Source organism: Exophiala oligosperma (assembly GCF_000835515.1).
Source record: "Exophiala oligosperma strain CBS 72588 unplaced genomic scaffold supercont1.16, whole genome shotgun sequence".
Classification (NCBI taxonomy): domain Eukaryota; kingdom Fungi; phylum Ascomycota; class Eurotiomycetes; order Chaetothyriales; family Herpotrichiellaceae; genus Exophiala; species Exophiala oligosperma.
This window is the reverse complement of record NW_015622833.1, coordinates 135,082-162,245: the sequence shown is the minus strand read 5'-3', so window position 1 is coordinate 162,245 and position 27,164 is coordinate 135,082. Positions and strand designations below refer to the sequence as shown.

The window sequence follows — 27,164 nt, the reverse complement described above, 5'->3', positions numbered from 1 at the left end:
TTCTACCATGGGTTGAAAGTCTGTCATCATGTCTCGAAAGCGACGTAATACTTCTTCTCCCGAGCCTGGGGATCTTCCTTTGCCGAAACGCCAGGCCTCGAAAGACGTCCACAATGTTTGGGAGGACTCGGACGAAGAAGACGAGGATCTCGAGGAAACCCCTTATGTCGGAGAATACTCTGGACAGGCTGGGGCATTCCCTGGCCTTGGTTGCGACGACGAAGAACTCTTCTATGGCCCAGCCGCGGATGGAATTGATTACCTCCGCATGGTTCGGTATGTTGTCCATATTGCACTACGTCTTCTATCTCTCTGAGACTTCGAACGCTGGTTACTGCCTTCTGCCTTTGCTTGGACGTGCGCTGATTATGCTATACCAGATCCGAAGCCAAAGGCGTTCCTCACATCCTGACGGCACCGACAAACCAATTGGAAGATCCACATGCAATACCAGAAGAAGGCGGTTATTACTACGATGGAGCATATACTGGGGTGGCAAAGGCTTCTGTCGCTAGCCAACCGACGTATCCTCTGGCCCAGCAGTACTATTACGACTCGCTGCTCACGCAATTTCGTTTGGTGCAAGCCACAATGCGGTGCACTCCTCCATTGTCCAGCATCGAAGAGCTGGCTTCTTCACAGTTCATTTCCTTTCCAGCGTCGACGCGGAAGGCGCGCGCACAATGGGAGGCTCACATGCGAGCTTGCAATCCTCACCCTGTTCAGGTTGCCTGTTTTGATCCGGAGACGGTTTTGGAGTTGGTGAGGTTTCTTCGAATGAAGCTAAACCATTTTCTTTTCAGCAAGGACGAATCATTGACTGGTCGCATTGGCGCCTGGGCTTGGGCAATATTAGGAAAATGTAGAGATCGAGGAGAGTTGTCTAGTGATGACATTGGAGAACTTCGAGCGCTGGCACAGAGAGCACTGCAAATACTCCAGAAAACAACGGATGGAGTGATTGAGGACTCATGTCCGTCCGAAACTGGAGAATCTCACGAGGGAGAACTTCAAGGGGCCGAAGGAATGGGAAGCTCAGAGATGGATAGTTTGACCAAGATGACCTTGGACATGATCATTACTGTCGTGGGCGAAGTCTATGGCCAGCGAGACCTTTTGGATCTCCGGACGAACTGGAACGAGGCTTCTGGGATGGTGTGAAGACTCGACTAGCTTTTGAGGACAGTAAACAATATGTCTTTTTGTATCGAGGCCAATGTCACACAAGCCCGGCAACGTACAGGTAATTTACCACTCAACCACTCTAGACACTGCTTTGGTACGGACGACGAACACCAGGCCAAAGTACAGTAACGAGCATCCTTGATGATAGATGAGAGAAGGTCGCCTAGTGGAAGATTACGTTGCTCTCGACTATCCTTGATCACGTCCTCGACCACAATCAAGCGAAGTATCACTATCGCTTCATCCTGCCAATTGCCAACTGCAGCACAAGTGAATCTCGACTGCACTGTAACACAGCTGCGCCATTCTGGTTTTGCGACATGTTTGCCCCATCCACAGTCCATCTGGCCTTCCATCTCCTTCTCCCTACGATCCTCATTCTTCACGCCATGGCGGGATTTGACCCAGATATCTCCAATGGCACCTGCTACTACATCAGTGGAAGTGAGGCGCCATCCAGCTTTCTCCCGTGCGGCAATGCTGCCATCAGTCACAAATCATGTTGCGAGAGCAGTGATATGTGCCTTTCATCGCACGCTTGCTACAACAGTCAATGTGAGGCGACCCTCGAACATGTCACCGCCAAGTTGAGTGCTGACACTCAAAGATGGAGTTACTTATCTAGCCGGTTGCACTGACCCTGACTACGAAGATGAAACTTGTCCCGGAAAGGGTGACTTCTCAAGTGTGTTTCTTTCGGTCTGAATCGCTTCGGTATCTAATTGTCACAGATCAAACATGGGCAGGTCTCGTTTACTGCAATGGCACCTCAGATCAATGGGTAGCATGCGAAGATAGCGGAAGCACCGTCACTACACCTTCGCCTTGTGCCTGTCCCTCGGCCATGGAGTCGAGGACGGTTGCTTTCACCGATGCGTCCGTTCTCAACAACATCATGGCTCTACCGGCGTCTCTGGAAATGAGTGTAACTTGGAAAGATGTGGCGGCATACGCGTCTGAACATGCACTCACCTCGATCACATCTTCCTCCGCAGGCTCAACAAACCTACTGCCTCCAGCGTCTGCCAGCGCGTCGAATACTGGTCAATCCTCGTCTGCTATTTCTTCGTCGACGGCAACAAGCACAAACAGCTCAGGTGTGGTTCTCTTCCCGACAAATACCCCAAAAGTGACAAAGACTGGTCTTGACAAAGGTGCAAAGATTGGAATAGCTTTCGGATCAGCAGCCGGCGCCATTTTCCTACTGTTCCTTCTCAGATGGGTGGTAGTCAGATCTAAGAAGCGAAGACAAGAAAAAAAGGAGGGAGAACCATCCACACCCCCTGTGACTGACTCTGAGCGCCCACAGTCAGGTTCACCCACCGACCTGGACATGCGAAGCCCAGCCTGGTCTGGCCACAAGTCCGAGCTGGCGGCTGACGAAATGACCACCAGCACGACGTCGCCAGCGCCACTGTATTGGACACGACCCCAAAGTGCCGAAGTTCAGGGAAGTCCGGCTCCATCATCATTCACAGCAAAACCGACGGGTGATGGTGGGTTTACGGTGCCTGGTCGCAAAGGAACATACTACGAGATGGATGGTTGAGACCGCTCCCTCACTGTTTGGCTTTCTTATCGAAGGTTCAATTCTGCCAACAGAGGGGAGTGCCTTGTCATATTTGGGTAGGCAAGAGTCTCATTCGAAATGAAGATGGCGATTTTAGTACTCCGTTGAGATCATGTCTACAGCCTCAGCCTCGTGCATCATCCGTTCCCACTCATCCGCCCTCGGCTATGTACGAGAATCCCCGCATCCCGAACTCCATCGTGCCCTCTCTCCCTTTGTGATCCGATGGCTTGAAAAAGCAGAACCAAGTCGAAGCGTCCGACCATAGTTCTTTCTTTTTCCTTTTCAATGCGTATCCCTTGCTATTGTTCTTTTTACATTCGTATTCTCCCCGTCCGCAGTGGTCGATCTGTTATAGCTACGTCCCACACCCACCGTATCTCTACACGCCCTGGACTCTTTGCGAGCAGATCTACCACCAATAGTCTCAACGGCAATATGTCTACTTCAACGTACACGGGCGCCACTCCGGCGGACATGAAGGTCGACCCGAGGATCGTTGCCTTTTTTGAAAGGTTTTACGCCGTCTCCGACGACCCTACGGCCCACGAGGACTACGCGCAATCGTTTTTGCCCGACGCCGATTTCGCCATGGGAGCGAAAAAGACCAAAGGGTACGAAGGGATTTTGACTCTACGACAAGGTCTTTGGTCCGGGCCCATCAAGTCACGCAAACATAAACTGAGCAAAATCTTCCCATTTGGTGCTGGATCCAACGAACTCATGCTCTACGGGACTGTCGATTACGGACTCAAGAACGGCAAAGCCGTGACTTGTGAGTGGGCCGCCAGGGCCGTCATGGCAGAAGGCCAACAAGGACAGTTGAAATTCAAACTGTACCAGGTCTATGTGGTACGTTTGTTACTTGCTGTTATGCTCTTACCCATAGGGAAAACAAACTCACCTCCTCACCACTTCCTCCTTGATGTCTCACCTCTTCCCTCTATGACCATCTTGCAATGATGTTTCCACATGAGATGGAGAGGAATAGAGAGAATTGTCAAGGTACATGCTAATACAAGAACACCAACTATAGGATTCGACACCTGTTGCGAATGCGATCAAGGATTAGTTTCATATATACCACCAAACGAAAAATTCACACTGTGAACATCAGGTCTCATTGCCTTTTCCCCTTTGTCTATGTCATGGCATACCTAAGCTGTTTTTACCCTATCGCAACAAGCCTTTCATCTACTAGCAGATATCGTATCTTGTCGTCTCGAAATCTAACCTGCGCTCGCCATGGAATGGATGCTGCCTCTACGGTCTCAATCGTTGAGGATCACGAGGGAACGGTGTTGCTTGTCGAACATTGTCCAAACCCAGGAAGAACATGACGATACGGTTCAAGCCCAAACCACCACCGGCGTGTGGTCGACACCCCTGTCTGAAGGCATTCACGTAATCCGAAAACCCGTCAGAAGCAGGATCGACGCCCTTGTTTCGCATCGAAGCCTCCAGTTCGGCGGCATCGTTTATCCGTTGAGCTCCCGACATGATCTCCTCGCCTCGCATGAAAAAGTCGTACGAGTTGGACAATTTCGGGTCTGTCGGGTGTGGCTTGGTGTAGAATGGTCGCACGGACATGGGGAATTCGTCGAGGACGTAGAAATCGGTGTCGTACTTCTCGCGAATGATCTGACCAAGTCTCTTCTCTTGGGCCGTAGTCAAATCAGTGACGTAGTTGTCTTGCTCCGTGGTGTCGACGCCGGCGTCCTTGAGCAGTTTGATACCGTCAAAGTATTTCAGTCGCAACGCCCTTCCGTCCTTGAGGTGGAAGTCACCGGCCTTGGGGAAGTATTTCTGAACAACTGCAATCTCGTCCTTGTATCGTGACTTCAGCTCCGTGACAATGAAGACGATGAGCTTCTCTGCGAAGTCGAGGACTTCATGGTAGTGATGATCAAAGACCTTTTCGAAATCAAGACCGGTGAACTATACAAGGAGTCAGCAGAAGGAGAGGAAAGAGTGCGGGCTATGATGTTACCTCTGTCATATGTCGATGCGTGTTGCTGTTCTCTGCACGGAAGACAGGTCCAATCTCAAAAACGTTCTCGCAGTCTCCAGCGATGAGCATCTGCTTGTGTAGTTGAGGACTCTGTGCTAGGAAACCGCTTTTGCCAAAGTAGTTGTTGACTTCAAACACGCCGCTTCCACCTTCCGTAGCTGCACCAAGCAGTTTGGGAGTATTGAATTTCCTCGATCCGCTCTTCCGCATGTACTCTTCAAAAAGACCCTCGACCGCGCTGGAGATGGTGAAGATGGCCTGGTTGCATTCCGTCTGCAGGTCAATCACTCGGTTGTCGAGTCGGGTCTTGAGTGTGACGACAGGGGCACCTTCAGCATCGACTTGTCCTTCTTGTTCCACAGCTGGCGGCGGTCGTTCGGCGTCCTTGACTTGCATAGGCAACACTTCGGCGGCGGAAGAGATGAGGTAGATCTTTCTGACATGGAGTTCGAGGTCGCTGATTGTAGCTGATGCGACAGGAGGATCAGGCTTCTTGACGAGACCGGTCACCCGTACGAAAGAGTTCACATTGATACTGGTTGACCATTTGACCATCTGCCTCGAGACTGCGTCTCCGGTTGCTGCCACGACGGCCTGGATGGTCTTGCCTTGCTGTCTCAGCATGAGGAAGGCCAGCTTCGCAGACTGACTTCTGCTGTTGTGGACTCTGCAAATAACGGTGACCTCCTGGTCAACATCCTCAGGGCCCAGTTTCTTCAGGTGTGTGATTTGGACAGCATCATCTGGCAGAGCGCCATAGTTGTCTTTGGCGGTGTCCTCGGCCGCCTGGGCCTGTTGCGCAGCCCTCTTTTCCTCATCCGCCTTTTTGGCCGCAGCCTTCTTTGCGGCCTTTTCGGCCTCTTTCTGTGCCTTCTTCAGTGCATTCTTGGAGGGTGCGCCGTCCGCCGACACATTAGGGTTGTCCTTCGCATGCGTTGGTAGGGAGGCTTCCGACATGGTGCAGAAATTTCTATTTCGGGGCGAATCTTAGAGGTGTGTGATGGTCTGAGAAACTTTTGTTGTTCAAAAACGAGGGTCAAGTTGGGGTTGAGTGCAGTTGAGTCACCGCATGAGAATCATGAGACGGGCGCGCAGAAATCAAAGTGGGCTGCGAAAAAGTCCCAAGGCGGGGTGATCTTTTGCAGCCGCAGCCTTGCAGCCTCGTAGCCTCGTAGACTCAGACCCTATCGCCGTCTGGCACTAGCCTACAGTAAACATTGAGAATGACTCTGCCGACGACATGAGTGCTGGGCTATAGCGACAGGGATCGAAACAGAATGTATTGTTTACTCATATCCTAATCCCATGTCGGATTGTCCATCTCGGCTAGGATCAATCGTCGGGACGCATCTTCTTGGACCCAGCTCTCGATTCTCCTCACTGTATCTTCCACCACGGTGACATAAGTCGGTCCCATCGTGAACATCGAAGTATGAGCCTGGATCTCATCAATGCCATCCATCTGTACCTTGATCCAGGTTGGATCGGGTTCGCCATCAGAATTCCTGGAAGGAATTACACAAAATCTTCTTTCCTTCTGTTTTCCGGGAGGGTTCGCGTCGGCATCTGAGGCTATTTGGTTGTCCGCTATCGACAAGGTCTGCTTGTCCGTGTCGCATGCTGTTTGTCGATCAGTATCTCCGATTGAAATTTGTCCGCTTGAGGACGGTATTGACGCTAGTGGCTTCATAGATGACGATTCTTCGACACTCAATGCCCCAAGATCAGGAATATCTTTTGTAACAACCTCACCATCACGGTGTTCCTCAAGGGAGATTCGTGGGCTAGGGCTAGCTGGTAAAGTAAGGTTCTGGGATGAACTTCTCCTCGATGAAGTACCAGAACTAGCAGCCTGCGACTCTTCACCAGGAGGCTCCAGCATGTTCGGGGCTGCCGCCCGTGACTCCGGCCTCGACTTGACCCGTCCTGTGCTCGAGGTGTAATAGTTGACGAATCTTACCCGTCTCCTGCCACGTGGATTTGCGAGCTCATTGACATCTTCCAATGCCCTAATCGACTTATACCGCTTTCTGAGTCCCGCATAGTCCGCAAGACAGCCCCCGAACTCGAGATGAGAAGAAACATATTTGCCGGCAGCCTTCGTGACCTCCCCAGCATGCTTGTTCCAGAAGTACCAAGCACGTTGAAGCTTGCCCTTCCGCTTAGCTAGTCGGACATCATTCATATACAACGGATTGTACGTTGGGTCAAGACTGATAGGTTCTGATAACGGCGAAATTTCCCCTGTTGCACTTTCGTCGGTAGGAGGCGCTCGGAATAAACTGGCAATCCCTGTACCCACTACTCCTGGATGCATACCGAGGTACGGCACATCGAAAGCAAGCAGTCCCAGGATACGGTGCTTGGATTGTTCATTGCTGCTTGTGGCATCACCGGGCAGTAGAACGACCTCGGCCGCTAGAATACCGCCCAGACTGTGACCGACGAGAATGACATCCGTAGTGTCGAACTCGTGAGGTCTGATCCTCGAGGGACGTCAGTCTGGCTACTGCGAACTCTGGGGTATTATACGTACCACTTGCTGAAATCGTTTGTCGCAAACGATATATTCCGTCTGGACTTGTACCGAGGGTAGATCTTGGTGTAGACAACATGCGTGTCTCTAAGTCTCTCAGTCAATTGGCTATGGATGTGGGCCGGGAAGCTTTGGAAGCTGGTCTCGTCGCCTAGGAAGCCATGGATGTAGATGATGAGCAACGTCCGCCGACCCTCACCAGCAGGTTCAGCAGGCCTAAGTGATTGAGTTGATGTGGCTCTCGGGTCATGGAAGCCTCCACTGTACGGCGAATTTCTCAACAAGGAGCTGTCGGGGGATAAAAAGTGAGAAGCTGCTTGAGAAGGATCTCTATCTTCCTTCCAGGATTCAGGTGAAGATTGTGCGCTGGTAGATGACACGGCAGATGGCGATCGCGGAGGTAATGGGGGCTTCAATACCATGGCGGCAGTCTGTAGTCACAGAGAACTGCATTTCCCGGTGGTCGATAGAGAGACGTATCGTCAAGAATGAATTGAAACTTTTCTTTTGTTCATTTTATCGTGCTCGTATGGGTTATATGCATCACCCCCGATTCTTCAAAGGCATACCAGTGGCTGAAAGTGAACATGGGTACAAACAAGAAATACGTTGAATGAAGATCAAGGCATCCAGGCACAGCCAATCGATTATATTTATTCGAGATCAACAAAACGACGTCACTGTTGCGCATGCGACTCTTTTCCAACAAACCCATCTGGAACGATTCATTCCTTCAACACAGCCAATACTTTGTATCTTCGCTTAAACCACATCCCGGCAGCCGTCTGAGACACTTTCGACCATGCATACTTTGAGCCTCTGATCTTCCCGTCCACAGAATTGCAGCAGCCATGGCACCACAAGTCGAGATCTCGATACCCAACACCACCATCTCAGGCACCTCGAAGCCTTACACTACCTACAACGTCACGCTCCGGCTGCCTCTAAGATCATTCACCGTCCAGAAACGCTATTCTGATTTCCTGTCCCTCCACACCGGCTTGACCGACCAAGTCGGCTCTCCGCCACCGGTCTCACCGCCTGCGAAGTCGTGGTTCTCGAAAACGGTCTCGAATCCTCAACTTACAGAAGAGCGACGGCAAGCACTGGAAACATACCTCAAGACCATCAACGAGATTGACGACTCGAGATGGCGCACGACAAGTGTCTGGAGAACCTTTCTCAACCTGCCCAGCACCCTCGCAAGCCAAACCTCGAGTAAGGCGTCCACATTACATTCAGCAATCACGGGGCCCGGAGGAGGCGGAGCACCCATAACGGATCCCGTATTATGGCTGGATTGTCACAGAGACCTCAAGGCCCAATTACAAGACGCACGGCTCAATCTCACCCACCGTGACCAGGCGTCGACGCCACAGAAGCAGCACGAAGCCAGCACGGCGGCCAAGAGCAGTCTGGTCAAGGCCGGCGCGATGATCAAGGCCTTGGAGGAAGGATTGGCCAACATACAAAAGTCGTCAGCAGAAGGATGGGGAGGAGGGCAGAAACTGGGCGAGGGCGAGATCAGAAGAAGAAAAGACCTGATCGCCACGGCACAAAAGGACAAGGATGGTCTCGAGAATCTCCTCAACGCCATGGTCACCAAGTCGAAACTGGACCATACCGTCGCGTCGGTCCAGGATACGCAGAGCCTTATGGGGGCGAAGCCTAAGTCTGGGGGACGAGTGCTCGGGAAGGAGACGGCGGAGACGAGAGAGCTTGACAATCAGGGTGTGCTGCAGCTGCAGAAGCAGAAAATGGCCGAGCAGGATCTGGACGTTGAAGAGCTTCGCAAGATTGTCCAACGACAAAAGGAATTGGGCATCGCCATCAACCAGGAGCTCGAGGTGCAGAACGAGATGCTCGGAATGGTCGACGAGGACGTTGAACGGGTACAAGGCAAGATCAACATTGCTAAGCGCAGGATCGGAAAGATTTCTTAGAACCTGGACATAAATTTGTTCATATCATTCACTTGTACGGAGTACAACATGGCGGGTATCATAGCGTTCGCAGGTTTTGTCAAATGCATTACAGTCAGTTCTCCATAGTATGAGCACACACCAGAAGTTAATGTCATGTTCCGGGCTTTGGGTCGAGGAAAGCATGCGCCGCTTCCGCCGTTATCTTGGACGGTTTGCACTCGTCACTACTGATCAGTCCGAGCTTGTTCTTGCGGGCCTGGAACCACATCAACGCTCGATCTCCGCCCAGCTGTTTGGAGAGGATCTTCTCCTTCAATTCTTGGACCATGTTGTTGTACAAATCAGGCATTTCGAGCTCTTGCATCCACTGGCGAACGGTGCCGAGACCTTCAACCACTTTCCCATAGTTCTTTTCGCCATAGCTGGTGCGGACCCAGTCTGTCAGGATCGTACCCATCTGCTGCACAATGGTGGCGATATATTTCTCATCAGCTGCAGTCTCTATCATTTGGATGAACTCGGGGATTGCATTGTCTGGGGAGACGTGGTCTCGTTTCTCCTTGCGCAAAAGCTCGCTCACATCCAATCCAGAAATCGGCTTCTCAGTATCACGATATCGTCTTCGGCCTTTGGCTCTTTGTTGCACCTTTTTGACGTCGGCCGCTTCGATCAACTTTTCCAGCGCCTTTTGACTGCGGTCCCGAAGCTCTTCTGGTTGTTCACGATAAGTTTTGAACATCTCGGGCTCATCTGGGAATTTCTCAGGGCCATGGATGGCTCGGAATTTGATCGCCCCTTCTACCCTATGCAGAACAGGCGAGAATGTGTCTTCCATTGCCATCATTTCTTCATCATCGTTCATGAGGGTCATGTTGTCGACAAAGTCACTCATGCTTGTCATCAACTTTTGGTTTGGCAGGTTGCGGTGCTCAGTCAGTTCTTTTCCCGACACAGTGAGCACTTTGTCCAGCGGCGGGAATCGATATGAGCGAACATCTTCTGCAAACGGAAGGACGTTTTCGACCAAGCATTCAAGATCAGCCTCCACCAATGGTGACAGAATTGTTAAAATGGGATCCTGCATGTCCTTTTTTACAAGTCTGCCGACCGCCACAGAACCCAATTCAAAGAGGGCATGGACTAGTGACGAAAGAGCAAGCGCTGCCTTGTCGTTACCTCTCTGTGCCACAACTACATTGGAGTTGTCCAGCAGCATATATCGTTCCACATGTTCCATCGGGATAAAGCCCAAGATATCGTAACCCATCGAGGTTTCAAGTTTTGTAATGTTCTGTTCTGACTCCATGATTGCCACCGCAGTGCGTCCGTATTCGTATCCTTTGGCCAGCTCCTCCCGACTGAGTTCTTTTGTCTCTCCGTTCTCGAGTTTAGCGGAGTACTTGTATATGCTGTGCACGGACTGCAAGCCTTGATCATCATCGGCAGTGTTCTCTCGAATCACAAATGAGCTTGCTGTTGGAGGCCGTCTGGTCTGAACCTTGAAGTACCGCTCGACGTCGATCGACAAAGCCGTATCATATTGCTCTGGGTCACCCAGCCTCAATTGTCCTCTATAGGTCGGTGTCGCTCGTATAGGCTTCATATCTGGCCGTGAGAGCTGATCAATGGCTTCTTGCATTGTCCCAAACATCCCACCTGAAAGGTCAACCAGCTTCTTCAGTGTCCGCTCGTTCTCTGCCTTGGTCGCAGATTTATCTTCCTCCTTGGTGCCGTAATCAGGGTCGTCAAAATCAATGCCCAACAACACCAATTCGATGTCATGATTCTTAAACTGCTCTGCTGTACTCTCGACATCATCAGCGTCGATATGGCCAGTAGCATTTGTGATGACAACAATCCTTTTCTTGTACTTCAGATGTTTACAATGCTTCATCATCATATCGACCGCAATAATGATGCCGGAGAGGACGTCCCGATCGTCTGTCTTGCTGGGCGTGAGGACTTTTGGCAGGCTCCGTAGTTCGGGCATAAGGATCTGTGATATGGGCTGTAGGACACTGATGTGTTTGTACGAGTCGTCCTGGCTTGCCATGTCATTGCTCGTGCCATCGGTCCCAAGACCAACAACACCGATCATGAGGGTCTTTCGCCCAGTGAAGACGACATTCGTGATCTTATCCCAGACATATTGGAGAGCCCACTCGAGGTCGGTTTGGCTTCGACCAGAGTGCTTTTTGCTCATAGACCTTGACACGTCTATGAGGTAGACTGTCGCTTCTTTCTCAGACATGACTGTGTCGATATGCTGGGTTTAGTTGTTTCGATGAGCGGCTTGAGGAGTTAGCGTAACTCCTTCGCAACAGCATACCCAAGAGAGTTATGACATCAAATCCTATGCTGAAGTATTCTTACGTACAGTGTCAATGGGTCGGGCTGTTGTCGTCCGTACTTGCATGTTGCCTCGACTATGCCATCATCGCAGGCAATTGAAGAGGTACTGTAGGCAGCATCCGCACTACGGACTTTCTGTCTGTCGCGGAATGACGCGTGATCACGTGTAGCTAAAGTGCTTTGGCCGCGGTTCGGAATATGTCGTCACTGTTGATCGTGCTAAAATGTGCGTCTCATCAACTGCGGGTTCGAGGATTGACTATATAACTTCACTTGGGTTTTGAGGTACAATTACGGGGATTCAGAGACGGACTCTCATCTGGAAATGGCGGGCTCACTCATTTACTCCGCTGCTCCTTATCATATAATCAGGTAAGTGCAGACTTGTCTCGTCCTTTCAACCCTCGACTAACACTGCCTCAGTTATGGCATTTTGCTGGGGACAACAACTTTTCAGAGCTTTGTGGGAGGGATAGTCGCTTTCAGAAATCTGCCTCGACCTCAATTCTCACAGTTGCAGCAAGCTATTTTTCCTATATACTTTTCGATGCAGGCCGCGCTCCCTATTCTCCTGGCTCTAACCCTACCAGCCGAGAGAACTGCGATCAGTACGATACCCTCGAGTATATCAGGTGTCATCGACCCTGTCAATCGCTTTCGAGTCCTTGTACCCCTCCTGACAATGTTTGCTACTGCGGCCGCCAACCTGGCGTATATTGGACCCGCAACCACGAAATGTATGAGGGAGAGAAAGCACCAAGAGACAAGAGATGGGAAGAAAAGCTACGACGCACCTCCGCATAGCAAAGAGATGCAGGCACTGAACCAACAATTTTCGACACTGCATGGCGCATCTTCATTGGTCAATTTGGTGTCCTGGATGGCAAGTTTGTGGTATGGCTTTTACCTTGCAGATAGAATATCCTGATCACCACGCACAAAGTTGGGCGATGCTGGCCACGAACAGTGCGACTATCGAGTTTTGGATACCGATTCTGTTCAGTTGCATCCCATGGCGCGACGAGTACTCTCTGCAGGCGAGTAGGACCCACCTCTCCCGAGTGTCAATGTAAGCGATAGGGAGGATACATGCGTATCACGAGCCACTGCATTAGCGAACCATTGCGAGTCAACTTTGCATCCTGGGCTTCATCCCCAAACAACAAAGTCAGCATGCAGGGGTTGTCTGGAGAGTTAGTATACCGTAATCAGCATGGCTCCAGCTATTTATTCTTATCTATTGCGTGTGGCGGCAATTGACGTCGCTTTTTGAACACTTCGGACTAGCTATAGATCAGTAATCAGCTATCGACGTCGGTTCATCCCATATGTTTCGCAAGGGTCCGCACATGACAATTACTCGGACGATTCCAGGGAATGTACGGAGTACTCCCGTACGGAGAACCTCCATTCCTTGTCTTCTCTGGGAGGTTGTGACAAACTACGAAACATGTGGCTGCTACAGTACAATCCTTCCACCCTGCTGCAACATGTCGATTCTCATACAGTTGTCCTGATATTTATTCTGCATGGATAAATATTGATGGCTGAAGCGACTCTTGCGGCTCTTGAAACACGCGGATCTTTTCTTAGTGCTTACCAGCGCTCTGAAGTTCAGCAGCTGGACCCCAAACTAAAAGTCTTGGTAGACCAGATCACCAGCCTTGCCGCCGACGTTGTCCAACGTCCGCTCTGCCACAAAGCACCCATATTCAGCTTTCAATACAGCGATAGGCTATCCCTTGTCCATTTTCGAATCTGTTCGCAGGTCTTTGGGACCACCAAGGCTCTAAAAAATACCGTTGTGTCTCCATTGGCCTATGAGCAGCAGATGTTGACTTTCCCAGTGCATTTGCTGGCATGTATCCGTACGGAGTCGAAGGCATAGTATTTAGGCCTGGTCAGCATGGAACAACTACTGTCTCGCACCTTTCGCACAGATCAAGGTACTGCCGGACAGTGTCCGTATAGCGGTGGTTTTTTAACACACACCCTGACGTTGACCTTTCTTATATTCCAGCCTTTCTGGACCAGGCTCTCACGCCTCCAGTGGGCAGAAGTTTGAGCTGGACTTATCTCTTCTGTCTCCATGGACTACTTTGGTGCAGGGCGCCGGCAGTCTGGTCACTCATTCTATGCAAAATTGTTCAATGGCTCACCGAATTCTGGTGAGCTGGGCTCGGAGCATTCACTGACACCCATCAATCCGGCTGCCAAACGCAATCATACTGTCTCCAGCTTCACAAGTGCCCATGACCAGAATTTTGAGTATACGAAGCTTGAATTCGCAAATGAGTTGCCATCATCAAAGTCGATACCGAGTTTCCAAGAAACACCGGAAAAGCCCAAGCAGGCGATTCGAAAAGGGTTCTGGGCCAATTCTTCGACACTTCTTCCACACCTTGCCACCAGCATAGTCACCGCTGCGGTTGTGGGCTTGAATTTCCGCAATGTCTACTGGATGGATTTACTGGCTCCGAATGTACAGATCCTTCCTGGGATCACTCAAGACGGCGCTTTGAATGCACTTCAGTTGGCGGCTAAGCTACACGAACTGCTTCTCGTTGCTTCTCTGGGGACGATCGTCTTGCATGTCGCGCATGCTCATTTGACTGGGAATCACGGGCTTCCATTGGGACTTTTGACGAATGCTTTCTCCATCGGCTCGGGAGACTTCTTGCGTAGGAAGGCTTTCTGGACATCTGCCTGGACCTCCAATGCACACTACTGGCGCTTCTGGCTGCTATCTCTTCTTGCCACAATTCTGGCGACGCTTTCAGGACCTTCGTCTGCTATTGCGATCATTCCTTCATTGGATTGGTTCCCTGTTCACAGGCCATTCAAGAATCAGGTCCTGCCTTACTACGTCTTTAATGAAAGCACCGCTTTGTGGCCCGAAACTGTTACGGCTTCGAGTGTCAACAGTGCAGACTCAGGTGTTGACTGCCTGGAAGCTGCTTTGACTACGACGGTCGAGGAAATTTGCCCTGCTGGCGATTTCCGTGACTTGTATAGTTGGGCGGGCAATCTTCTCTTTGTCAATTCTTCTACTGGTTCAAATGCTTCTATCCCTGACGCACGAGGTGATACCCGTCGAGTCCTATCAACTCGGTCTTGCCCGAGCGGGTTCGATGGAAGAGCATCCGGCATGTCGCTCAATACATTTATCACGAGCGCACTTACACAGTGGTGGCAATTTGCCCAAGATAATTATGATGGCTTGGGACTTGAAGTTGCACGGCCACGGCTCACCTTGAAAAATCAAATATATGCACCTAGAGTCGAAGTCATTTGCAATGGATTCCAATATTTCAATACCACAGAACTTGAGGACCGGAAGCCTGTCAAATTCCCGAGCTTGACACCAAACAGCACATTTTCGAACAACGAATTCCAGCTTCCCTACAATGGAACATACAATGCAACGGATGTTCAGTGGGTCAAAATGCCCGAGGGCTCTGAGAGCCCGACTCTGGGGGCGGCAGTTCGCATTCCGTGGATCTATCTGACTAATGCCAGCACGACAGAGACGAGGCAAGCCACTGAAATCCAAGCCTGCAGTATCTATGTATGCACTCCTTTCTCAGAGACTCTCCAGCCCGCAGATTCCTCTCATCTTCGCTTCCCACGAAAAGCTCGTAGAATGTGCTAACTTCTTTCAGGCTCAGTGGATACCAGTGTACGTTTGGTATGAACCAAGGACCACTGACCAGGTCTCCTACTTCACCCAAGGCCAATTGCCAAGTACCTGTCTTGACATACCGCGTGCTCCCAGCGTCGACAGCCCCATCCGCAATATGACCATCGATCAACAGTATGCCGATGCTATTAACCAGCCGATACCCTTCACCCAGGGAAATGTACCTGCAATACAGGCCATGCTTAACCAGTTGGTCTTCGAACAAGGCGTCGTTGCACCCACAAACCAGACCGGCTATGCCTTCAAGTCCCCACTTGTAGTCAACGCCAACGGCAGCAACTACATTCAAACTACGGACGATGAGGTCAGAAAGAGTAGAGCAACGGTAATATCCACCATGCTCGCTGGAGTCATTACAGATGGCCTCGCACGTATAGCCGGGAACGGTATCTATCCTTACTCGGCTGCAATGTTCCTGACGAATAAAACGGATTCCTCGGGCGGACTGGTCGGACGGTTCGTTGTCTCATCGGCAAAAGGTGGACAAGACGAGTCTTTGAATGCCACCTCGGCAGATCTCAACGATTGGCTCCGTATTGACCCCGAGTTTTCTCGGTATGGTTACGGGTACCGGTACCAGGGCTCAGGGACGGCACAGTTTGGAATTGTGATACTCTTGATCCACGTTGCCCTTGCTGCCATGCACACCGCGTTCATCCTGTACAAAGTACTTGTCGCGAGGGAAGGCTTGGTCGGCTCCTGGACAACTGTCGCAGAACTTCTCACTTTGGCGTTGAACTCAAGTCCATCGTCGAGGCTTCAGAATACGTGCGCAGGAGTAAGCGCAGCGAAGACATGGCGGGAAGAAATCTCTGTGAGGGAGATAAGTAATGGGCACCTTGGGCTGGTGGTTGGCCCAGAGGAAAAGTCTCGTTACAAATTACCACAAGCTGGTCTTACTTATGGGCATTTGATCGACTGACAACATCCTTTCCGCCATGTTGGGCTTGTGACACTGAAGCTGAGTGATGTGGTGACGGTTTCTGGATGATATTCTCGGGTTAGTGGCTGATCACTGCAATACTAAAGATGCCCTGAGAATTTGATGTCCGGCTCAAGATCACGGTGTCTCAGTTCCACTCCCATTGATGCTACTACGATAGCACACATACCTCGAGATGCATAGGCCTAAGGCAAGGACTAAACGTACGTGGGCCAGGGGATCGAGCTTGGAAGAAGTTGAAAACTGCTGCGGCAACGCATTCTCGTATGATTGGCGACCATCAGCTTTGCGCCAAGCGCGAGATACATCCTGAGCTGATGATACTGTGGCTATTTCTGGCTCCTCCATCAAGAACCCGTCCTTTTTGTCAATCAATGTCCCTGAGTTCCCGAGTCCCTGATCTGCAGGTCATCCATGATTCCCAACCGGGTCTAGTCTCAATATGGGGGCCTGTAGCAGGCTAAGCGCAAGTTTCCATAATCACATCGACAACGGTTGCAAATCACAACTGCTGCTATCCGTGATGAGACGTTCGGTTGGACAGACTTGGAAGTCTAGCTGGAGATTCTCCATCGACGGTACCTGAAGGAGCGGTCTGCGAAAGTACCGCCACCCTCTCCCTCCCCACTGGTACCTCAGTACCTGGGTTTGCTCAATTCGTGGCTTCATTCTCTAGTAGACACCGGTGCTGGGCTGTGCTCTGCGTGCCCACGTCGCTAGCCAGCTGCCATAGAATCCAGATTCCAAAACTTTGGGGGCTGATATGGATGGCTCCCGTTTTCTGCAGATAAATATGGGACGTCGACGTCCTGATCTGTCCGAACCCTCAAGAGCATCTCCTTTTTCTGTCATAGCAAAGTTTTTCCGATCTCTGAGCACCTTCACCCTCCTTCACCACCAAAGAATCCTCCGTCCGGATCCAAGAGCGGTACAACAATGTCGACATTCTTCAACCTCTTCAAGCGCCGCAAGGTGCCCCTCGCCTGCACGCTGTCCCTCGAGCACGGCCACGTGCACACGCAGGCGTGCTTCGTCGAGATCATGCCGCTGTCGGTGGTCGAGCTGTTCCAGTCCCAGGGCTGCAAGTCGTGCCCGCCCGCGCTGCCCCTGATCCACGACGCGACCAACAACCCCAACCTGCTGCTCCTCACCTACGACGTGACCTACTGGAACCCCTCGAGCGGGTGGGAGGACACCTTCGGGTCGTCGCGGTGGGACGCGCGCCAGCGGTCGTACGTGACGCGGTGGGGCCGCAACGGCATCTTCACGCCGCAGGTCGTGGTCGACGGCGTGGCCGACGGCATCGGGGCCACCAGGGACGAGGTCGGCCAGATCATCTCCCAGGCCATGGAGAAACGCAACGCCGCGGGTTGGGCCCTGGGGGTCGACCGGGTCGGGCACGGCGAGATCAAGCTGGCCTCGGAACTCTCCGAGGCGGACACGACCTACGACGTCCTGGTCGTCGCCTACGACCCCGAGACTCAAACGGTCAAGGTCGGCAAGGGACCCAACAAGGGGAAGAAGGTGCCCCACCGCAACGTCGTCAAGGAGGTCTCCAAGATCGGGGAGTGGAAGGGTGGCATCGAGAACATCCCCCTCCCCGATCCCGGGAGGGACGGCTTCGAGAGGGTCGTCTTGGTCCAGGGGGGCATGGGCGGACCCATCGTCGCCGCCATGAAGTTGTAGATAGATTCTGGCCGTACCAACTGACGATTACCGCAGTATAGATGAATGGCTGGGAATGAAGAGACTGCTCGGAAAAGTGTGAATGAGGCATGGTGGGAACATATAGGAATAATGAAACGTCGTCGACTGGACTCTTGCAACGTATTGAAACAGCTTTCTTATTTCCAATGCTACGATGCCACCACGAGACGGATGAGATCGACAAGGTACACATGGAAAAGAAATCTGACTATTTGTGAAAATCAAGCGTGATGATATTGGCTACAGCCATGTATTGCAATTGAGGCATGTCTCGTTACAGGTGATAATAATATCCATAATCATAAAAAGAATGTCCTTCTCCCAGGCAGACCGTTCATGATATCCGTCCTCCGGCCGATGTTCGTCACAACCACGTTCCCCGCTCATTGCTAAGCTGACTCCGAACGCCATTAATCAGCATCTTTTTACCGATCTATCAATTCTTTCAAAAGTCAATGATACTGTTGATGACCTGCTTGATACCAGTCATGACCATCATGACCATCATGTCCAGCAGCCCCCTAGCCCACAGCGACCCTAGCTAGTGCTTGGTGGAGCCCGCTGCACCACGCCGAACTGGGTGTTTCCGACGTCAAAGACACTTTGTCAATAGTTAGCATGTGGTGTGTTCAAGAAGACAATGTCTCAACTTACGCATAGACATTTTGCAAGAAAGTATCTCCAAGGATATCAAAGGTCAGGTCACCACGAGATTGAATTCCACCGTACGCCATGTTGCCCTCGAGCCCACCTGCGAACGCGAGGTGTTGCTTCTCGATCGTGATCGGAGTGTTTCCAACCATGAAGGTGACGGTAGGGAGGTCAGACTCGGCGGTGTCGGCCGGGAACACCCAACCTTGCTGGCTGGGGTCCTGCTTGGCACCGGGGATTGCCGAGTAGACGGCCTGACACACTTCGTCGGAGGTGAGGAGAAGAGTGGTACCGGTGTCGGCGATGGCCTTGTTGCCCGAAAGCTGGATGGTTCTGCCATTGACCTTTGCGGAGGTCGAGTCGAACATCCAAAAGCCTTGAGAATTGTCGACCGGGGTGTAGGCAACCTGAGAACCAGATGGGACAACGGACTGATCGATCTCGCCAAAGGTATCTGCTTCCGTTAGATCCGTCGACGACGATTAGTGGGGCAGCGAGACTCACAGAACGATTCTTCATTGGCATCTTTGATGGATCCGAGGTAGCACGTGAAGAGTTCCGCGTTTTGAGGGATGTCGTCCTGAGCAATCATGTTTTCCACCGGGGTCTTGACAGGAGTTGGTTGCACCGTGTTGATGGAACCGAAGGCCAGACCGAGAAGGCCATCTGACGAGGCATCTTGGGTGAATTGCGAGGACAACTTGTTGGCAAGTTCAATTGCTTGAGCCTTGACGGTGATGCTACCAATTTGGACATTGTCGGTGCCGACAGTACCTGAAGCCGACGACTGATCTCCGTACTGAATCTGCCAGGTTGACTGTGACTGGTTCTTGAATGTCGAAGACTTGGACGGGTCGAAGATGGTATGGCCTTTGCCTGCGGAGCGAGTGCTGGCCGGCAATTCAGTAGACCAGCACCAAAGGTCCGAGGATCCCGAGTCGAAGTCCTACGAATGTGTTAGATACCTATTGTTCAAATGTCAACGCTGGATCGACTTACCAAGTTCAAGGTCTGAGCTGGTGTGCCGATGTTGACTGGGCAGGTGTAGAGAGAGTCATTCTGTTGATCAGTAGCCGGACTGTGGCGATGTTCAGCAACGACACTAGATTCCCGGTCTGAGAACGTACACTTCACCCTGAGTTCCATCTGCGTTTTGTTTGAAAAGGGCCTTTCTGCCACGGATCGCAGAATAGGGACCGCGGAGGCTGGGAACGAAATTGTACTTGTTAAGCAGATAGACGTAGGACTTGAGACCGTTTCTCTTGTAGTGAGGGTTGCGTTGGATGGGAACTCGAGCGATAGAAGCCATGTTGGGTGAAGTGCGAATTGTTGTGAGGGTTCGATCTGAACAGGCTTGAAGTGAGTAGAGATGGAATGAGTAGGTAGAGTTGCAATGGATGAAAGGACTTGGATAGAGAGGAGAGTGGGAGGGAAGTTGAGGTTAAGTAGTTGGTTTTTGTGCAGCGAGTTTCAGCACAAGTCAAGGAAGGTGCATGGTGCATGCAACGCAAACGTCGCTGCTGAAGCAGGAAACCGTCCATGTGTTTCTCGCTTCTCTTCCTCTCTCTCTCTTTTCGAAGGCGGCGACCTGGTCACAGCCCACTTTCCTTGATGGTGTGCACTACGAGTGACCACTGATGCTTCAGTCATGCGGCTGCACGCAGCGGTTCATTGCCTACAACGACGTAGTGGGCTCGGCGGTCTGGTGTCACTTAAAATGGGTCATGCTGGAGGGAGGTGTAGCAGTGGTCCATAGAGAGTTAGACATGCAAGGTACATGGGCTGTGAATCAGTGCCTCTGTCATGGGTGATTCGTTGAGTCTGCTGATGGACACGGGTTGCTGTTGGTCGATGAGGCGAGTGACTACGGTTAGCGACGTTAGAGAAGAGGCTGAGCTTCGTCATGGGTTCGTCATTGCTTGAAACGATCAAGCTTCTTGATCTGCGCGGTGCCGTCGACTGTGTGAGGCGAACGACCATCACATGGGACGATCGGAGACGAAATCACCTTGTACTAACGAGTAGTCGCAGGTCAAGCCTGGGTATAAAACATACGAATCACTCTGTACGGATGAACTCGCACCGTCTGGGCCGTGCCTCGCTTCTCCATCGTGTGGAACAAGTCGTATGTAGGCAAAAGATAACAGGAGATAATGTACTGCCGATTTCAAACAAACAGGTTTGACATAAAACACGACTGTGTCATTGCGTCATGTTGGGCCTTCGATCTACACGCGCTGGGGAACATGTACTTGTAACTGGTACGGAGTATGAGTACTTGCAGTAGTCTTTATTATTGGATACTCGTTTTAATTTGCTAGCTATTTACGAGTACTCAGTACTTGTACTCCCACTCCTATTACTCGTATCATTGTCAAAAATGTCAAAGCAAGGAGACCCTGGTCCGGCTGAGACGATCGGTGTATGAAAATCCTCGGCTCACCTGCTCCCGAAAGCCAAGGGATTGAAAGAATGTACAGGTACCAGTCTCTAATCAGGTAAGTATAGCGAGACCTAGGATGAATTACATGAGCAGCTTTGGAAGATAAACCGTCCCCGTCACAGAATGGCTCACCGCGAGCTATAGGCATGTGAGTCTCGATTTTCACGCCGTGTGATAGGTATTTGCTTGGCTTGGACACTGTCATTCAATTTTGCTCGCACCTCGTTCTGCTTCCGGGTCAAAGATGCTGTCCTGTGGTCGACCTGTCCTCCCCAAAATGTGGTGTGATGCTCACACTATTGACGGGTTCGAGATCTTACCACAAACTCTAGACTGAGCGGCGCCGAGATGATCCCCGAAGTCCCCGACTGAGTATGGACGTTGTGTATAGAAGAGATGGCTGCCGTCGTGGGTACCCATTTTCCAGGTTGTAACAAATATGATGTCTTCCAAGTCTGGTCTCAAATTCATAATCGTTGGCGGTGTCGCCGGCGGCATGTCTGCTGCGACACGCGCCCGCCGCCTTTCTGAATCTGCCTCTATAACCGTCTTCGAAAAAGGACCTTACGTGAGCTATGCAAATTGCGGGATTCCCTACTCACTGGGCGAAGTCATTCAGAAAGAAGAGTCATTGATCTTGAACACCCCCAAATCCTTCAAAGACCGCTACAATTTGGATGTGCACATCGATTCTGAAGTCGTCAAGATCGACCCGCAACAGAAGACGGTCGATGTCCGAGTCCAAGGGGAGAAAACAATTGAGCGATATGCTTGGGACAAACTCGTCCTCTCCCTGGGAGCTGAGCCATTCCTGCCGCCGCTCAAGGGCATCGATCTACCCCATGTCTTCACACTCCAGACGATCCCGGATCTGCGACGGATTCGGTGCGCTCTACAAGACAGCACTTGTGTCAAGCACGTTGCGGTCATTGGAGGTGGGTTTATCGGCCTCGAGGCGGCCGAGAACATTAAAGGTCTTGGGTTCGAGGTTTCGATCCTCGAAGCGGCCCCTCAAGTCTTCACGCTGGTAGATCACGACATTGCGGAACGCATTCATACTGAGCTCCGAGCCAACGGTGTCAGTGTCCATCTACGGGTCAACATTAAGGAAATTCAGCCGGGACATGTTATGTTGGGCAGCGGCGAGACCGTACCCGCGGATGTGGTCATTGCGGCCGTAGGAGTGCGACCCCGAACCTCGCTAGCACGAGATGCGGGCTTGAAAATTGGCAGCTCAGGTGCTGTAAGTGTCGACCACTTTATGCGGACGTCGCACCCCGACATCTACGCCGTGGGGGACATGGTAGAAACCGAAAACAGAGTTCTCGATCGGGCGCTTCCCCTTGCTCTCGCAGGGCCTGCTGCTCGACAGGGACGGATTGCTGTCGACCATGCATTAGGGATCCTCAAAGAGGGCTACCGTGGCAACGTCGGGACTTCGATATGTAAAGTCTTCGGCCTAGCGGTCGCCAGCGTTGGAACATCGGCCCGCGTACTGCAGCAAATGGGCAAGAAACCCTTATGGGTGACCGTCTATCCTCCATCGCATGCCGGATACTACCCAGGGGCCCAGCCTCTGTCGCTCAGGGTGATTTTTGAACCCGAAAGCGGACGGTTGCTCGGAGCACAGGTCGTGGGTAAAGAGGGAGTTGATAAACAGATCGACGTCCTAGCGATGGCAATGCAAGCCGGCATGTCGATCTCTGATCTCGAGCATCTAGAATTGGCGTACGCACCACCTTACGGCTCTGCAAAGTCCCCGGTGAACATGGCTGGCTTTGTCGGCACGAACGTCCTACGCGGAATAGTGCGCATCATGCATCCCGAAGAATTGGTCTCTTCCGGTTTTCCGCTGGAATCTATTCAGCTCCTGGACGTTCGCTCACCTGAGGAATTCGGCCGTGGCCATATCCCTGGTGCCGTCAACATATCAGTGAACACACTGCGGGAGAGGATGGATGAGCTGGATAAGAACAAGTACACAGTCGTCTACTGCGGCGTGGGCTACCGTGGATATCTGGCTTACAGGATGTTGGAGCAGAACGGATTTGAACAAGTCGTGAACCTCGATGGTGGCACCAGCTTATTCTTCAGCGGCGGTTTCGACCTCAATTCCAGAAAAACCCTCCAGTGACAAATCCAGATACCAAACGCTCGCTACGGGATTTGGCAAACCATGTCAATTTTGGACGAAAATAGCCAATATGCTGAGAAGGACGTTATGTAAATGTACCATAATTGCAGGAAAAGAGAAAAGAGATCGGAGTAAATTTATGCTACTACTCAGGTCGGGACGAGGTAATCGGTAGGGATAGTTAAGAGAATGTTGTTGGTTCGCCAGACATGCGCTTGTAAGGAATTGCGTGTGAAACCCATCCTGTTCTGCATACGAATGTTCGTATCAGATATGCGGTAATTTGTCACTTGTCATCTCCTCCTCTTCTTCCTTCTCTTTCTTGTGCTATGAAATGGTGTCCACACAGGATGTGCCTGGTCCTCAATCGCGGAGACAGAGGGGAAAAGCGTCCACATAATTAAACGGAAAGATCTGAGCTGGTGGTGGTCATAATTTCTTTGCATTATTCTGGTGTAATTGTAGTCATGATGGATATGGACATGTATCTGTATCTTATAAGAGGATGGGTAGTGGAGGAGTGTGCTTCGTAGAGGCGCAGGAGACGCGATGGTCTGCCAAGCCCACGCATACCGAGGTTCAAACAGTTGCTAATGTACGGTGGACTGAGGGAGCATCCTGGCACCTGCGCGATTGAAATAGCAAACATCCAACAAATGATACATGTGAATATCTGATGACAATGATGATCCTGCGCTAATTGACACTGTCACGAGTCCTTCTTGAGCATATCAACAACCAACTTTCCGGGTGTGCCAGCATGATAATCTTCGACCAGCTCATTCAAGGCAGAGAAAGGATATGTCTTGATCTTCGCCTTCACTCCGTGTTCAACACAAAACTCCAACATCTCCTTCAGTGCTTTGTTGGAGCCTATCAGCGTCCCAGTCACAGTGATACGCCGGAAGACGAGGTCTGCTGCCGAAACATGGAACCCTTCGGGCGGAAACGAGACAACGACGGCTAGTCCTCCGTTGCGGAGTAGATTGACCCCGTAGTCAAATGACTTCTGACTCTCAGGTAGGATCAAAACGGCGTCTAGACCCATTTCTGACATGTGTTCTCTGTGGTCCTCCTTGCCCATCGATTGCCGAACATCCTCCGGACTTTGCTTGAGCGCATCAACAATCGTACAGCCCGTCTCCAATCCTCTCGCGAGATCCAAGGCCTTTGGCGAGACGTCCACACCCGTCGTCTTCAAACCCATTTTGACGGCAAACTGTAGGCCCAGGTGTCCGAGCCCGCCGCCACACCCGATGATGCCCACTCTCTGTCCAGATTTGAGATTGCATTTTCTCAGCGCGGCGTAGACGGTCAGTCCAGCACACATCAATGGTGCAACCTGCACGGAAGCCATCTGGTCTGGAATCAACGACACTTGCTTCGAGTCCACAACTGCGTACTCGCGGAAACCACCAGGCCCGTGAACTCCGAGGCCGCCATGAGTGTATGGGCAGTACACCGAGAAACCAGGTTCGTCCGGGTCGGAACCAGAGGGATTTTGACATTCAAGACACCGTTCACAGACGTGATACCCGCGTCCGGAAACTGCAACACGGTCACCAACCTTGAGACCATGACTTGAATCTTTGCCTGGCGGGAGCGACACCACCTGCCCAGCAAACTCGTGGCATCCGATGTGTGGAAGGGACGGAGGATGCATGGTCCCTGCAGCTACCACGGCATCCGTATGACAATATGAGCCTGCCTCGACGCGAATAAGAACGTCATCTGGGTGCTCGATGGCGGGAAGTGGCACTTCGCGCAGACGATACGGCTTTCCAAACTCCTCGAGTATGTACGCCTTCATGGACTGTGGTAATTCTGGTGACGCCATGGTGATTGCTTGGTCCGTCTCACGTTGTTTGGTGTACGAGATCTTTAGCTCCCAACAGGTTTATGTAAGTTACCCGAAGAGACACTACGACGAAAGACGTTGCTTCGTAAGTCTAACGCCCCCTACTGAAAGTACGGACGATGTTCAACTTTTGGAGAACCCCTGCAGAATGGCTAGTCGAATTGCGGGCGGTGTTCATCCACTTTCTCCCCCACAACTCCTGCACATTGTAATGTGGCGAGAACACGAACTCTGACCCCACCACATCTGTGAAGCAGAAAGCCGACTCACTCAGAAGCAATGCAATTTGAATGCAGGGCAAGGATGTTGCATCAGCTTCCTGCACGACTTGTTAGGATCATGTAGGTTTAACAGCCTTCCGATGCCAAAGCTCACTGCAAAGGACTTCTCCCCACACATGCATGACTTTTGAGGCCGTGGGGATGTTTGCTCTGGGTTCAATACACTTGCAACTTGATGTACAGGCTTGGTTCCTGTAATCTCTCAACTCACGGTTTGGCACTTTCATAGACTGAATAAGTATTTACATTCATCTCACAGCTACTGATGTGACAGAGCTTTAACAGACATTACTAATATCGGTCGCATCATGGGGTCACTAGGCAATGCGGAAAGAATTGATGTTGTTATCGTCGGTGCCGGCATTGGTGGTGCATCTTGTGCAATTGCCTGTGCAAGGCAAGGTATGAAGGTTACACTTTTCGACCAAGCGCCAGAGTTACTACCGATTGGAGATTCGGTCGGCTTCGGTTCAAACTCATCCAAACTCTTCAAGCGCTGGGGTTTGTACGAAGACATGTGGCAGGTTTCGAGTCGAGCGAACGATACCATTATGCGCAACTGGGATGGCAAAGTCATTGCGCTGGATCAAACTTTGGCTACGGCCGAGGCGAGATACGGCTACCGCGGTCTTCTTGGGCATCGAGGTCATTATCACAGGATATTGATAGACCATGCACTCAAGAACGGGGTTGAACTACGGCTTGGTCAGAAAATTGAGCGCTATGACGCAGAGAAACCGAGTATTTTCCTACCTAGTGGAGAAGAGATCGTGGCGGATGTTGTGATTGCTGCAGATGGCGTGAAAAGCCCGGGTCGCACTGCAGTGCTAGGCTTTGAGGATGCGCCTATTCACAGTGGATATGCCGTGTGGCGTGCATATGGGGACTCTTCCATCTTTGAAGGTGATCCATTGGTAGAAGAGTTTCTCCAGAAAGGTGAGTTCAGAGTATGAAAAGCTGATGTTTAGGCTAATATTCTTTGCAGACTGTGTGAACCTCTGGATCGGACCCGACTTGCACGGATTTGTGACCACTGTACGCAACGGAAAAGAGATCAATGCCGTACTGACACACAAGGACGTTGCAGACATTGCCGAGGGCTGGCAGTTTCCTGGCCATCGAGACGAGATCTTGAGAACGATCAAGGACTGGGACCCGGCATTTGTACGAGTATGGGAAAAAATTGAGAACATAATCGACTGGAAACTTGTCTACCGACCATGCTTGGACAAGTGGGTAACTGATAGTGGCCTGGTGGCGGTCATGGGAGATGCTGCTCATCCTTTCCTTCCGACCTCGACACAAGGCGCCAGCCAAGCCGTTGAAGATGGTGCAACCATCGCGCTGTGTTTGGCAAAAGCTGGCAAACATCAGATCCCGCTAGCGTTACGAACTTACTTTGCCCTACGTTACGAGCATGTCAGAGCCGCACAGCAGGTCGGTATTACACAAAGAGACAAATGGCACAACCTGCACGATAAGACTACTAAGAAGATGATGAAGACCTTGGACACTTCTAAAGGTGTGTTGGATAGCTATTCGCTGTGGGACCACGATGCGGAAAAAGTAGTTGAAGATGAATGGGACAATGTATCAGAGCAAGTCAGGCTTCAGTTTGGCTTGCCATGAACAATGAAAAGAGATTCTCGCATTTCTAGAAAAATACCAAACTATGACCACCTACATACTCATCTTTGTTCTAAGCACTCTAATCATCACAATACTCTGGCATAGCGCGTGACGACGGTGCCTCGACTCAGAATCTTTGCATGATCCATGAACGTTTACCCCACATTCCCACAGCTCTCCATGACACTTTTGGCGAGGCTGAGACTCTCCACTCTCCACATTGGCGGGTGCTCGATCAG

General features: G+C 51.3%; 14 protein-coding genes across 16 annotated transcripts; 9 read left to right on the top strand and 5 right to left on the bottom strand.

Annotated features, from left to right (window-relative positions):
- Nucleotides 1–28: 28 nt before the first annotated feature.
- Nucleotides 29–1,161, top strand: PV06_10851 (uncharacterized protein; the record flags this gene model as incomplete). Its single annotated transcript, XM_016412441.1, has 2 exons — nt 29–276; nt 381–1,161. 2 exons carry the CDS (start codon nt 29–31, stop codon nt 1,159–1,161), a joined length of 1,029 nt encoding a protein of 342 aa, XP_016257166.1.
- Nucleotides 1,162–1,574: 413 nt separating this feature from the next.
- On the top strand, nt 1,575–2,761 carry PV06_10850 (uncharacterized protein; the record flags this gene model as incomplete). The annotated part of the gene is made up of 3 exons (XM_016412440.1): nt 1,575–1,740; nt 1,793–1,870; nt 1,917–2,761. 3 exons carry the CDS (start codon nt 1,575–1,577, stop codon nt 2,732–2,734), a joined length of 1,062 nt encoding a protein of 353 aa, XP_016257165.1. The 3' UTR covers nt 2,735–2,761.
- Nucleotides 2,762–2,992: 231 nt separating this feature from the next.
- Nucleotides 2,993–3,718, top strand: PV06_10849 (uncharacterized protein; the record flags this gene model as incomplete). The annotated part of the gene is made up of 1 exon (XM_016412439.1): nt 2,993–3,718. Exon 1 carries the CDS (start codon nt 3,044–3,046, stop codon nt 3,716–3,718), a length of 675 nt encoding a protein of 224 aa, XP_016257164.1. The 5' UTR covers nt 2,993–3,043.
- Nucleotides 3,409–5,834, bottom strand: PV06_10848 (aspartate-tRNA(Asn) ligase). The gene is made up of 2 exons (XM_016412438.1): nt 4,746–5,834; nt 3,409–4,693 (listed from the first exon to the last, which is right to left on the bottom strand). The coding sequence occupies exons 1-2, from the start codon at nt 5,721–5,723 to the stop codon at nt 4,019–4,021; spliced, it is 1,653 nt and encodes a 550-aa protein (XP_016257163.1). The 5' UTR covers nt 5,724–5,834; the 3' UTR covers nt 3,409–4,018.
- A 221-nt stretch (nt 5,835–6,055) lies between these two features.
- PV06_10847 (uncharacterized protein) lies at nt 6,056–7,894 on the bottom strand. The gene is made up of 2 exons (XM_016412437.1): nt 7,303–7,894; nt 6,056–7,252 (listed from the first exon to the last, which is right to left on the bottom strand). Exons 1-2 carry the CDS (start codon nt 7,722–7,724, stop codon nt 6,064–6,066), a joined length of 1,611 nt encoding a protein of 536 aa, XP_016257162.1. The 5' UTR covers nt 7,725–7,894; the 3' UTR covers nt 6,056–6,063.
- A 103-nt stretch (nt 7,895–7,997) lies between these two features.
- PV06_10846 (uncharacterized protein) lies at nt 7,998–9,601 on the top strand. The gene has a single exon (XM_016412436.1). The coding sequence runs from the start codon at nt 8,154–8,156 to the stop codon at nt 9,243–9,245; it is 1,092 nt and encodes a 363-aa protein (XP_016257161.1). The 5' UTR covers nt 7,998–8,153; the 3' UTR covers nt 9,246–9,601.
- PV06_10845 (uncharacterized protein) lies at nt 9,242–11,659 on the bottom strand. The gene has a single exon (XM_016412435.1). The coding sequence runs from the start codon at nt 11,476–11,478 to the stop codon at nt 9,379–9,381; it is 2,100 nt and encodes a 699-aa protein (XP_016257160.1). The 5' UTR covers nt 11,479–11,659; the 3' UTR covers nt 9,242–9,378.
- A 169-nt stretch (nt 11,660–11,828) lies between these two features.
- PV06_10844 (uncharacterized protein) lies at nt 11,829–12,905 on the top strand. Its single transcript, XM_016412434.1, has 2 exons — nt 11,829–11,951; nt 12,003–12,905. The coding sequence occupies exons 1-2, from the start codon at nt 11,905–11,907 to the stop codon at nt 12,505–12,507; spliced, it is 552 nt and encodes a 183-aa protein (XP_016257159.1). The 5' UTR covers nt 11,829–11,904; the 3' UTR covers nt 12,508–12,905.
- Nucleotides 12,906–13,668: 763 nt separating this feature from the next.
- On the top strand, nt 13,669–16,539 carry PV06_10843 (uncharacterized protein; the record flags this gene model as incomplete). The annotated part of the gene is made up of 2 exons (XM_016412433.1): nt 13,669–15,147; nt 15,242–16,539. 2 exons carry the CDS (start codon nt 13,669–13,671, stop codon nt 16,199–16,201), a joined length of 2,439 nt encoding a protein of 812 aa, XP_016257158.1. The 3' UTR covers nt 16,202–16,539.
- Nucleotides 16,540–17,158: 619 nt separating this feature from the next.
- PV06_10842 (uncharacterized protein) lies at nt 17,159–18,133 on the top strand (the record flags this gene model as incomplete). The annotated part of the gene is made up of 1 exon (XM_016412432.1): nt 17,159–18,133. One exon carries the CDS (start codon nt 17,159–17,161, stop codon nt 17,906–17,908), a length of 750 nt encoding a protein of 249 aa, XP_016257157.1. The 3' UTR covers nt 17,909–18,133.
- A 64-nt stretch (nt 18,134–18,197) lies between these two features.
- Nucleotides 18,198–20,486, bottom strand: PV06_10841. 2 transcript variants are annotated; one of them, XM_016412430.1, is made up of 5 exons: nt 19,708–20,486; nt 19,580–19,658; nt 19,085–19,526; nt 18,584–19,034; nt 18,198–18,530 (listed from the first exon to the last, which is right to left on the bottom strand). In XM_016412430.1, exons 1-5 carry the CDS (start codon nt 19,887–19,889, stop codon nt 18,467–18,469), a joined length of 1,218 nt encoding a protein of 405 aa, XP_016257155.1. In that variant the 5' UTR covers nt 19,890–20,486; the 3' UTR covers nt 18,198–18,466. The 2 variants fall into 2 exon arrangements, with proteins under 2 accessions (XP_016257155.1, XP_016257156.1); XM_016412431.1 differs by having other exon boundaries at nt 19,580–20,486.
- An 848-nt stretch (nt 20,487–21,334) lies between these two features.
- On the top strand, nt 21,335–23,761 carry PV06_10840 (uncharacterized protein). The gene has a single exon (XM_016412429.1). The coding sequence runs from the start codon at nt 21,463–21,465 to the stop codon at nt 23,155–23,157; it is 1,695 nt and encodes a 564-aa protein (XP_016257154.1). The 5' UTR covers nt 21,335–21,462; the 3' UTR covers nt 23,158–23,761.
- A 62-nt stretch (nt 23,762–23,823) lies between these two features.
- On the top strand, nt 23,824–26,973 carry PV06_10838. Of its 2 annotated transcripts, XM_016412427.1 has the most exons (4): nt 23,824–24,130; nt 24,182–25,058; nt 25,127–26,232; nt 26,282–26,973. In XM_016412427.1, the coding sequence occupies exons 3-4, from the start codon at nt 25,605–25,607 to the stop codon at nt 26,923–26,925; spliced, it is 1,272 nt and encodes a 423-aa protein (XP_016257152.1). In that variant the 5' UTR covers nt 23,824–24,130; nt 24,182–25,058; nt 25,127–25,604; the 3' UTR covers nt 26,926–26,973. The 2 variants fall into 2 exon arrangements, with proteins under 2 accessions (XP_016257152.1, XP_016257151.1); XM_016412426.1 differs by having other exon boundaries at nt 23,824–25,058.
- PV06_10839 (uncharacterized protein) lies at nt 23,867–24,994 on the bottom strand (the record flags this gene model as incomplete). The annotated part of the gene is made up of 1 exon (XM_016412428.1): nt 23,867–24,994. The coding sequence occupies one exon, from the start codon at nt 24,992–24,994 to the stop codon at nt 23,867–23,869; it is 1,128 nt and encodes a 375-aa protein (XP_016257153.1).
- Nucleotides 26,974–27,164: the final 191 nt, after the last annotated feature.

Bases quoted from the DNA above. Each gene is read 5' to 3' on its own strand.
- PV06_10845 (XM_016412435.1), bottom strand. From the start codon at position 11,478: ATGTCTGAGAAAGAAGCGACAGTCTACCTCATAGACGTGTCAAGGTCT.
- PV06_10848 (XM_016412438.1), bottom strand. From the start codon at position 5,723: ATGTCGGAAGCCTCCCTACCAACGCATGCGAAGGACAACCCTAATGTG. The intron at 4,694-4,745 runs GTAACATCATAG...CTCCTTGTATAG, and splicing joins CGCATCGACATATGACAGAG to TTCACCGGTCTTGATTTCGA.
- PV06_10841 (XM_016412430.1), bottom strand. From the start codon at position 19,889: ATGGCTTCTATCGCTCGAGTTCCCATCCAACGCAACCCTCACTACAAG. The intron at 19,659-19,707 runs GTACGTTCTCAG...ACATCGCCACAG, and splicing joins GATGGAACTCAGGGTGAAGT to TCCGGCTACTGATCAACAGA. The intron at 18,531-18,583 runs GTAAGTTGAGAC...CTATTGACAAAG, and splicing joins TTCTTGCAAAATGTCTATGC to TGTCTTTGACGTCGGAAACA.
- PV06_10846 (XM_016412436.1), top strand. From the start codon at position 8,154: ATGGCACCACAAGTCGAGATCTCGATACCCAACACCACCATCTCAGGC.
- PV06_10847 (XM_016412437.1), bottom strand. From the start codon at position 7,724: ATGGTATTGAAGCCCCCATTACCTCCGCGATCGCCATCTGCCGTGTCA. The intron at 7,253-7,302 runs GTACGTATAATA...ACGTCCCTCGAG, and splicing joins ACAAACGATTTCAGCAAGTG to GATCAGACCTCACGAGTTCG.
- PV06_10840 (XM_016412429.1), top strand. From the start codon at position 21,463: ATGATGTCTTCCAAGTCTGGTCTCAAATTCATAATCGTTGGCGGTGTC.
- PV06_10844 (XM_016412434.1), top strand. From the start codon at position 11,905: ATGGCGGGCTCACTCATTTACTCCGCTGCTCCTTATCATATAATCAG. The intron at 11,952-12,002 runs GTAAGTGCAGAC...ACACTGCCTCAG, and splicing joins GCTCCTTATCATATAATCAG to TTATGGCATTTTGCTGGGGA.
- PV06_10838 (XM_016412427.1), top strand. From the start codon at position 25,605: ATGGGGTCACTAGGCAATGCGGAAAGAATTGATGTTGTTATCGTCGGT. The intron at 26,233-26,281 runs GTGAGTTCAGAG...TATTCTTTGCAG, and splicing joins AGAAGAGTTTCTCCAGAAAG to ACTGTGTGAACCTCTGGATC.